Here is an 11,499-nt window from a genome sequence, read left to right on the forward strand (position 1 = left end):
ACACCGCCTACACCATTGCCTTAAAATGCATTTACCACCAGGGGCCTATTTCACTACGCTGACAGGTGCGACCACTACTTTCAAAAAACCATTTTGAAATACGGGTACCTATGTTAATCACGAAACACTACAATAGGGATGTTGACACCATTAAAAAATAATTCGAAGACACGACTCCAGTAAAAAAACGCTTTATTTTAGCCCTGAAAACCAGATTAATTTTCGATTAACTGCAAAATTAGATTTTTTGTTGCTTTAAGACAAATAAATAGTTAGTTGATTGAGTTGGCGAACAAGTGACGTCATATGTTGCTATTTCCATTCAAACTCTATGGGAGAGTTGTGTTTTGACAGCTCATAAAAAGTACGTCAGTTGATTGGTGGTGTCAACATCCCTATTGTAACGCCAACCTGACAGATGTAATCTCATGTCAAGACTTAGGTGCCGACAAATCTACAAATAGGTAAATGTCATGGAAAAAGATTTTTTTGTTTTACTTACAACGTAATTATCATTAAATTAAGATACCTGAAATTGACACTCGACATATTATGTTACTGACAAGTGTTACGTTGGTGAAATAGTTGCCAGGAAGTACCTACAGTAATAATTACATGTTACCAATGCTCTATTTCTCGAAGTCACAAGTTACAATTTACAAGCGGTAGTCTTTGTTTAAAAAGTATGCATTGAAAAGAGATTACCACTTGTAAATTGTAATTTGTAGCTTCGTGAAATAGGGCACAAGACGTCAAAAATATCACGGTGCCGGTAACTGTAAGGTTTGTGTAGATGATTATGCCCTCGGCTCGGCAGTACAATACCGCATTGCGATTGTCGAAAATCATAAAAAGTGAGAGACATTCTTTAACTTCGAATTGCTCACTAAACTTTTTAAATATGTAGAATCTGGCTTTTGACAATGATACACTCAACTCCTGAGAGAAATAACCCCTTTTACAATCAGGATCGCACTGGGGGGTTATTATTACAAGCTTTTATTTACTGCAGCAGAAAATCAGCGCTTTTATTCCGTACCACAGGATCACCTACTAAGCAGCTAGCCCTTTCAACTCTAAGCAATAAGTTATTATGTCTTGTTGTTTTATCTCATTATACCTAGTGTCATCCGCGAAGACGCGTGATTTTGTCAAATTTAGACATTAATGTAATAAGAACCACGGCACGCGTCATCGTGAATGACTCTACCTATACTTGGTTTATATGTCGGATAAGCATTTTCCTCTTTTCTCTACAGCTTACTTTAAAAAAAAAACAATATTAAACTAAAACGTAGGTAGGTACTACAGAAGAAGACATCACAGCTATGGCCTCGATACAACTTTATTCTTCAAGTAATCACGCAGCGTAAACCCTCAGTAGAGATAGAGACCCGGCAGAGGTACGATATCGCAATAAAGTTTAACTACCCTCGTGCGCAGACCTCAAACGTATCGTAAACTGATAGTTTATGCTCCTAAAACTTATCTTTGTTCGTTGGCAAACCTTTACATTTTTATTTGAATTGTGCAGTCATAGTGAATATTGTCTTTAAAATAAATAAATTTGCTTAGTTTGGGACACAATTTTCTCTTAAATAATTCAACATAGGTAATACAAAATTGGGAATGACGTTAAACTCGACAATATCTTCTATTGAAATATAACTTAGCATAATTTTAAAATGAATTGATGAAAAGTTAAAAGCGTGATTTTCTATAAATTTTAAACTATCAATACCCTAATTCGTTGTTTTTAAATATAATTATAATTAATTAGTAATCGCGTGTGAGCAAAGTAATCGTTTATAATTAACTAGTAACGGCGTGTGAGCAAAGTAATTGTTTATAATTAATTAATACGGATCTCCGCAAAGTACCTAACGCCAGAATTAATAAATTATCAACTAGGCATGTGTAAATGTGTAAATGTCTCTCTGTCTCTCTTAAAATCAAAGATGAAATCTACTGGGACTGGCCACCACAGGCGGACGCTAACCTTATATTTACAAAAGCTAGAATGAACACAAGTTTAAGAGCGTTTATACCTGCTGAGCTGCCAACGTTGCATTTTTGTTAGTTTTTCTCGATTATTCCATAAAAATTTAATGAAAATTAAAAATGTTGTCTGATAGAACACTTCTTAATATATAAGTTAATGTGTCTACTCCAATAATTATTCGCTAAAGACTTTTATTTTCTATAAAAACCATTTAATAACATTAATTCGTTTGTAAAGAATATAAAAGTCTATAATGAATAATAATTGGAGTAGACAATTAAGTTATATTTTGAGAAGTGTTCTATCAGACAACATTTTTATTTTTCATTCAATTTTTATAAAATAATCGAGAAAATCTAACAAAAATGCAACGTTGCCAGCTCAGCAGGTATAAACGCTCTTAAAATAATACTTATCCACTAGAATTGTCCGCATATTAAGTTTCGACTTCGTCAGTTTCCGTTGTACCTATATATCAGTTTAAAAATAGATTAAAAAGTGTATTTTTACTTTTTCTGGTCAGCGCACCTATGTAGAGACACCATCAGAAATCCCTGTATTCCTTCTACTTACCCTATAACCTACCTTTACCCCTATCAGAGTATACCCTAACCGCACCTCGAGAATTTAATACTGCGTGTGAAGCTATAAATAAACTTTGCTACGTTGAATGCCCTCAGGTTTAGGCTGACAGGTAAATGGCGGTGAGTGATGGAAGATTTAGGTACGCGTCGGAATATTTTCTTGCCTGATTAAAATGTTAGAGGGCGCGGCAGGGTTTTTAGATTCGATTTTGATATGCAGTGTTTATTGTTTTGAAATTATTTATTGAATCAAGCCTTATTTTCGGATGTCCATTATTAATGAACTAAAAAAAAACAACCAAGTGCGAGTCGGACTCGCGCACGAAGGGTTCCGTGCCATTATCTATACAACATTAGACATTAGCAAAAAAACACGTTTGTTATATGGGTTTTTTTTTTTTTAATTTATACAATTTATTTACTCAAATAAAAAAACAAAAGAAGTACAGATTGAATTAAATAAAATAATACTAATAAGAATAAGACAAAGAAAACTTACCTAAGAAATTATTTATTTTAAAATTGAATAAACGACTAAATATTCTATGAATATTTCAAGCCTCTAGACCTGTTGCCTTTATTAATATCGAGCAAAAAACGGCAAAAAAATAATGTTTGTTGTATGTGAGCCCCCCCTAAATATTTATTTTATTCTGTTTTTAGTATTTTTTGTTATAGCGGCAACAGAAATACATCATTTGTAAAAATTTCAACTGTCTAGCTATCACGGTTCATGAGATACAGCCTGGTGACTCATTGACAGACAGACGGACGGACATCGGAGTCTTAGAAATAGGGTCGGAACCCTAACAATATATGTACTTTGCTCACCCGCGACCTTACAATAGCTACGTCTATACAACAAATGTGTGTTCATACAGCTCCTCCACCTCCACACTGTAAGAACACACACAAATCACACAAACTCGGGTTTCAAACTATGTCTGTACTAAGTTAATGTAAATCGCTCAGCGGTTTTAGGCATAATAGAATTGTAACACCTCACTATGATCGCATAATTCAAAATAGGTACTTATATACTATATTATTATTGGTTTTGAACAGTGTGAGTAAAGTTTTGGACCAATTTTAAGTAATCACCGTCTGGTTTAATTTTTTGTTAATTTGAATTTTTAAATGTGACGTGTCCGATAGATGTAGAATAATATATGTCATACAAAAACACTGATAAAGATACACACTATACATAAATACACACTACAATAATATACACACTAGTAAAATATATTTATTATTTAAAATTATATATAACGCGAACGCGATCGAGACGTATTTTGTAACCGAAAACTTACACTAAGGGTACTGCGCTGCGCCCCCACTGCTCGAACACTATTTTCCCAAAGCCTTGAAAGATAGAAAACCATATCCTTATCAGTGTTCACGTAGTCACGAAGGTTATATAGGGTACCATGGTATATAATGTATTAGGTACACTAATTATTTAAGCTAACCATGTTTTCATCATTATTTCAAGAATTCCTTAACCTGTATTACAATTAGGTCAAAAAACGACATTAAATTTAAATGGTACACATAATTTCAGTTATTTAGCTGGCAACACTATACCTAGATAGATGAAACTTTGAAAGTTTTTCGTTCGCCATATTTTATTAATGGAGGCCACTTTTGCAGTTAGTTAGTAGGTAAGGTAATTCATTTTAATGGGTACTAGGTAGGTAAAAAAGTCTTAAGTCCCAGTCCCAGAGTTATTTTACATGGACAAATTAAACAGCAGAGTGTTATTCTTCTAATGCCATGAATAAAATATAAACGAAACATAATAAAAACAATTTTAGTTGTAACTTAATAATTCTCACTTCTAATACTCCACTTTCGTAGTTAGAAACCTCAATTGTAGCTTTAAAATATTCGTCATATCATAAAATGTGTATTCACAATCATAATATTAGAGCCTTTAAATTTTATTGTACGTAAAAAGAATACCTACCCTATTATTCCTATACATCTAGATAATACTTAAAGATAATTTTAAAGATAAAAAACCAAGCTAGATAACTGGAATAATTCTGGGTAAATTATGTTTTTTCGTATCTACGATTAAACCCATTGATATCCGCATTTCAGCTTTTATAATAAAAACTTGACAATAATGAGCCATAAAGTCATCAACATATATGACTTTTTCAACACTTCTTAGCGTCTCATCGGAATTGAACACTTACGTTTTTCATATCATAGGTAGCCTAATCTAAAACCATTTTAGGTACATCCCAAACACATAGTAAAGCTAAGAACTCGATTTTGTGCCGTACGGTTCACAATAATTGCTAACTCATTCATTGATTATAGCTCTTACGAATCATTCAGCCAAATGCAAGCGAAGTCATAGTCAAGCAGTAGGTACTTACTGTACAGTTAAAATTGTTTTTAGCAACCTGTGCTGGTTCGTATATCTAGAATAGCATAGCCCTGTAGTAAGGAAACTGTAGCGTAACGTAAGTTAAGCCGAAAAGGGAACACCAATTGGAATAATTTGACTTGGACCAGAACAGTGTGATGTAGACGTGACAAAGCTAGAGATTGCGATCCTAAACGATGTTATTCTAATCAGTGTAGCTAATTATTTACTTAACACAAAACGCGTTGAAGTTTTTGAAGAAAATCTGGTTTAAGTTGAAAGAAATAACTGTTTTACTTCCCGCTTCTGCAACACACAGGGTTTGATTTCTTATTCGTTTTAACAACAGCTTCTAACGATCCATTTGAATGCGGACTCGCTGGCGTACGTGTTCACTAAGCTTCATAGTGATTTTGTCATTACGATATTTATTGTGGAAAGGGTACCAAAGTGGGTTCAACTGTACATCCATTTATTTTAATTCTTTAGCGATCTATTCAATATTAGGCATGCAAATAAAAAAGATAAAAAAAAATAACAATAAAATAATAATGTAATAATATGAATGAAATTATTTCTTTCTTAGTACGTAGCTATAATACAATTCATCGTTTGGGATCACAATAAACTTATACACTATAGTGATTCTAGATCTTTAGTAGGTATAGGTACACATACCTACTGTAGAACGCACTAATTTCCTTACTCAAGTCGTCACATAAGTATAAAATAGATAGGTCATAAAATAAACAATTACTTTCTTATATTCAACCATTCTTAAAATTTTGAAATTGATTGTAATATTTTTAAAGCAAGAATTGGCATGGGTATCCGCCTCTTCTTTTCTTATAAATAGAAATACTTCGTAAAAATGTTAATCTACATTGACTTTTATATTATTTTGAAACCCACGCAGGTATTGAGATCAGTTTGTATACGTACATTGTACACGTAAAAGCCGGTACCTACCTACGTAAAATTTAAATTACAGCGAAAACAAAATGTATTTTCGAAATAGTGTTAAAGAACTTTGAGCCAAGCCGAAACCATTGGAAGAGTTGGGTTTTAATAAAATTAAAGATAAGTTGAAAGTATTCAAAATACTCTATTCTACTCACCTGTTGCCTACGGCCGTTAGCTATTCAAAAATCGAATTATATTGCCCTAAGATGATACGGTATCCTTGAATGGAAACCCTGAAATTCTTGTTGCAATTTTTTCATTGCCGGTACCGAATTGATACCGTACATCCTTGGCTCCTAAGTTAGAGACGCATGTGTTACCCAAACCTACTTACATCTTAAGATTAGCCGGATATTATGGAACTTTGTCTTAATAAACTATGTGTGTGACACTTTGGAATATTATGTACATCGGTAAAAGCGAACGTGCAATACAGTACAGTTACATTATTAAATGATATTGTACCGGATAACTCACGTCTTCAATCGAGTTTAGCTCGACATGTTTCGGGCTAATTCGTAGCCCTTCTTCCTAGGTGCAACGCGACTCGGCGCCTGCCGCAACACGCGCACAATCGCAATTTTGTCATTACCTAGTGTGCGAAAGACGTACGACGTGTACTGTACTGTAGGCACGTACGTATACAAGTCGCACTCGAGAAATAGCAGAAAAATTGCAGGTTGTTAAGGTTAGGTCCGTGCTTCCACTATGGGTTCAAACATCAAATTGGCCCCTAAATGGAAGCCAATTGGACGTGTGACTTTGTAAAAGTACATTGTGTCTTAAGGGCGGTAAATAAGGAATTACGCACGAGAGTCTATTAGAAGCCCGAAGTCGAAGACTGAGGGCTTTAATGAGTCGATGTTCGTAATTGTAGTACGGAGATTCGATTTGTAGCATTCGAACATGGCGGATGTAGACAATATCTAATTTTGCTATTTCTGTTTCTTTGGCTAGTTGAAGTATAATTTTTGATAGTGTTTTATGCGGCGATTTACCTTAACAGTGAACAGTGATCACAAAATTCTATATTTCTCTCGTGTCTGACATTTTCTAATGCACAAGTTGTGTCCACGTGGTTTCTGGAATTTTACTATGAAGTTGCAAAAACTACAACCACCGTACAACGTCCCTCTCAAAGAGAGTATACTTTGACACTGGCGAAATTGTCCTATTAATTAGGACAGAAAAGCCATATTTTAAAAGAGAAGAAGAATTGTAGTACCACCCGTGCGTCATACAATGTTTTTCATCACATTTGCGAGTAAAATTGTATATTTGTAAAAGAAAAACTAATATTTTTTCAAAAATTGCCGATACCGCTGATTGCGCTCTTGGCAGCGCCAGCTCCCCGCCGCCCTCCCCCTCCGCAGCATGTGCATGGCGTGCGTGTGCAGCGCGCGCACGGAGCAGCAGCACACCATGCAGTAACAAACTCATGCGACCGACCACGGGTTTCATGACAAGCACATTAAGGTCGAGGGTTTTATTTGGGGGGTTGCAACCAAGGTAGCCTGCATGTTACGACACTGTTTACGAGCAAGTGTGATGAAAAATCATTTTGTTTGGGGACAGTGAACGTGTTAAAGCTAAGGTGACAACACTCTCTGTAAGCGTCTTGCGGTAACACATGTGTCTCTTCTCTACTATAACTTAATGTTAATAGTTCTTCTCCTCCGCACTTCCAATAATAATACACAATAAGGTATGTGATATTTTGCCGGTTGTATAGTTTGCGTATTGTATCTATAAGAGGAACAGCTTTAAATTTTATTGTAAATAGTATTAAGGTGCAATTTTGTATTTAATTGTAAATTAAAGGTCCAAATTGTGGCAAACTAGCTCAATGGTGGATTTGGTGTCATTTGGAGTCCAAATTTTGGACTGTATTTGTAAACGCTTTTCATGTGATCCCTGTTTAAAAGTATGTTTCGAGTGTAACTTGAAGAAAGTTCTTTATTATATGATAGGGAGCAAACGAGGCGGGTCGCCTGGTGGAAAGCAATCAGCGCCGCCCATGGACACCCACAATATGAGTTACCGATGCGTTGTAGGCTCGTTTTCTTGACACACTATCAACTGTCAGTTCAAGATCATTACTACCGGCGTTGTATAAGAAAGTTGAGTTGAGGATCCGACACATTACTAGTTGACATCACATGACAGAACCAAAGTTAGTTTTCAATAAACATACTTTTGAACATGCGATAATTAATTTAATGTTTTCAAGCCAAATGGACCAATTTATGTACAGCGAGGAAAATTATTTGAAAACTGGTTTTTATCTTATTTGCTGAATATTATTCTATATGCCAGATCATGTTTATGTTATTAAAAGGCATGGATATGAATAATTCTATTGAATGAAATATTGATTTATTACAATAATCCAAATGTAAATATTCTATGCAAATAAATTAACTTTTAATTAGCTTAAAATATAAATCTTAATAAAATTATCTTTTGTTTTATTGGTACTTTTACATCATGTCCATAAACTTAAGAAAAAAAAGTAGTAATTTTTAAAAAAAAAACCTGACTGCCATAAAAAATACTAAAAAGAAGAAAAAAAGTCTAGTGATCTGAAACTGAAACTCTGTTAAGTAGCTAACTTAAAAGTTCAAAAGTCTGGACCCATTAGGTAACTAAGATTTATTGAGCTCGTCATGATTTTAAGGTCTCAATTCCCTAGTCTAACCATTTAGACTGCAGCGAGGACCAAACAAATGGACATACATACCCACATACAATACATATGCTCGAAAAACATTAACCCTCCTTTGGGTAGTCAAGTAACAAATAGTTACAATTCATAGAGAATGGCAATCATCGTAAGCATAATGGAGCAGTCTGATGTTTAAAAAACCGGCCAAGAGCGTGTCGGACACGCCCAAAATAGGGTTCCGTAGCAATTAGGAAAAAATTAAGTAATATTTTTCTAAGGATTTCGTATTTTATACGGAATCTTCCAAGTTTAGGTACATTTTATACCTTAGGCTGCTATTTACTCTTAAACTAAGTACTAATAATTCTCAAGCAAACTTAGCCGTTATAGTTTTCCTTGAAAGTTTGATGTACTTACTACCATCCTGAATTTTTTCAAATTTTTCCACCCACCGGTTTATATTTTAGAGGGGGGGGAACACTCGATGTCGAGGAGACCCACTTGCTCGTTTGCCATCCAGTCAAATAAATAAATAAATAAATAAAATAGATTTTCATGAAAATTTGCACTTTAAAGTTGAATATTTCGCAAAAAAATCACTGAATCGAAAAATCGTCTTAGCAAACTCCTAATGGTTTTAAAATACCTATCCAACGATATCCCACACTATAGGGTTGGGTGAGAAAAAAAAATCACCCCCACTTTACATCTATGGGAGGTAGCCTAAACCAAAATTTTACCATTTTTTATTGTACCATTTCGTCGGCATAGTTTACATATGTATCCGTGCAAAATTACAGCTTTCTAACATTGATAGTCCCTGAGCAAGATCGCGGACGGACAGACAGACAGACATGGCGAAACTATGAGGGTTCCGTTTTTGCCATTTTGGCTCCGGAACCCTAAAAAATGGCTAAGTGTGAGTTGGACTATATACGGCTAAGGGTTTAGACTAATCTGTAAGTGTATATGAGTATAGCACAGCCCTCTTCCCAGCCAAATGTTGTAGTAGTGTGGGGTCATTTTAACCTCCTGTGACCCACCATACAACAAAAATTGACATCGAAATTTAAATCTTAATGTCTCATAGATAAAGTTGAATTTATTATTTTGTTAATTTGAAAGATACAGAGAAAATGACACTATACCTTTTTCAAAAGATACAAATTCTAAATATTGCTATCAATATGTACTATATATACTTGGTTTGGATAGGTATTAAACTAAAGGTAAACAAACTTCAGCTGTCAGATTTGGTACATCCAAGGATCTTAAACAATTTACGATTTTACTTATCTATCATTGTAATACAAACTATAGTCTATTCAGGATAACATTGGACTCTAGAAGGTCACAGAAGAAGGGGTTCTAAACATTTTTTTGTGAATTCGTAATAATGATGATGATGATGAATAAAAGAAGTAATATGACGAGAGAGAGTTTCTGATTTTTATTATTGGTTGTGCTATAAGAAGGCTCTTATACCAAATTTTAAGTTCCTAGAACGGTTAGAAGTACCCTGTAGGTTTTTCAGTTATGGCAATTGGTATCAAAGGAAGGAAACAACTTTTTTAATGACTAAGGAATGTGATCAAAATAAGGACATCAGAAACAGGTATCTGGATGGTATGGGCTTGTTGAATGACAGTGTAAATGTGATTCTGAGTCAACCATTTTCAGAAGAAGCAATGCTGATTTACAGGGTCATCAGATAGGCCTTTGCATCCAAAGACTAGGTATCAGTACAAGGGAGAGTGTGACATGTATCTGAGGCTCCCCATGAGGCTGACAGTCACATTTGGTGTACTTAAAACTTAAAATATCAGAAAAAATAAGACTGTATCTTTTGACTGTTTTTTTTTATTTTTTTTATTTGACTGGATGGCAAACAAGCAAGTGGGTTTCCTGATGGTAAGAGATCACCATCGCCCATAAACATCTGCAACACCAGGGGTATTGCAGATGCATTGCCAACCTAGAGGCCTAAGATGGGATACCTCAAGTGCCAGTAATTTCACCAGCTGTCTTACCCTCCATGCCAAAACACAACAGTGCAAGCACTGCTGCTTCATGGCAGGATTAGCGAGCAAGATGGTGATAGCACTACGGGCGGACCTTGCACAAGGTCCTACCACGCGTTTCGACTTAGGAGTCTGGTTCTTTTACTTCAAGAGGTAGCAGACCTGAATATTTGGTATAAAATATGACAATGAAGGACTAAGATGAGTTTTTTTAAAGATGATCCTTTTGCAAAAAAACTGGAAAATTTTGATAAAGATAGATTGTATATTGCTGTAAATAAATTGTTGAATAACAAAAAATTTAGGTAGCATCATAATATATTATATATTATACAAATTTACAAAAAAACCTTAATAATTATATACACAAACTGGTATGAACTTTACCAACTAAGCCCCTTGCTTGCCAAGTCCTTCTTGGCCTCCAATATCTCTGCCTGTAGTTCTTTAGCCGCATCTTCACAATTGTTAAACGAGAACACCCTGTATAGGATGACAGTGACAGCATACAATCCAAAAAGAATAACGAATATTATTGGAGATACTATTATAAGGTTCATGTTGTTTTCTATCGCTGGATGCTTCACGTAGCCACCAACAAGGGAGTACCAGACTGCTAGCAAGGCAGACGCCACCGATATCCATTCTAGTAGCTTTGTCATTGTTCTGAAAAGAATTCCATTGTTAAAAATAAGGAAGAAAACTTTCTCTGCTGTGATTATCTACATATATGGAACAGAAATACTTGCGATTTATTAATATTCGCAAGGACATACCTGATTCAAGTTATTATCTTTGATTACTAGCAATAAAATTCAAAGGACAAATTCACAACAACATAACCTATTTTATCTTACGTCAAGTCAACTGTCAAACGTGAGTCA

General features: G+C 34.7%; 2 protein-coding genes across 2 annotated transcripts in view; both read right to left on the reverse strand.

The window, feature by feature from the left end:
* LOC141445312 (neural cell adhesion molecule 2-like) overlaps window positions 1–11,499 on the reverse strand; it is a 359,544-nt gene that overhangs the window by 310,245 nt on the left and 37,800 nt on the right. The window lies entirely within an intron of this gene.
* LOC141445572 (dolichol-phosphate mannosyltransferase subunit 3-like) lies at window positions 9,263–11,485 on the reverse strand. Its single transcript, XM_074111408.1, has 2 exons — window positions 11,392–11,485; window positions 9,263–11,281 (listed from the first exon to the last, which is right to left on the reverse strand). The coding sequence occupies exon 2, from the start codon at window positions 11,275–11,277 to the stop codon at window positions 10,999–11,001; it is 279 nt and encodes a 92-aa protein (XP_073967509.1). The 5' UTR covers window positions 11,278–11,281; window positions 11,392–11,485; the 3' UTR covers window positions 9,263–10,998.

The sequence above is a fragment of the Choristoneura fumiferana genome, chromosome 2 (genome assembly GCF_025370935.1).
Source record: "Choristoneura fumiferana chromosome 2, NRCan_CFum_1, whole genome shotgun sequence".
Classification (NCBI taxonomy): Eukaryota; Metazoa; Arthropoda; class Insecta; order Lepidoptera; family Tortricidae; genus Choristoneura; species Choristoneura fumiferana.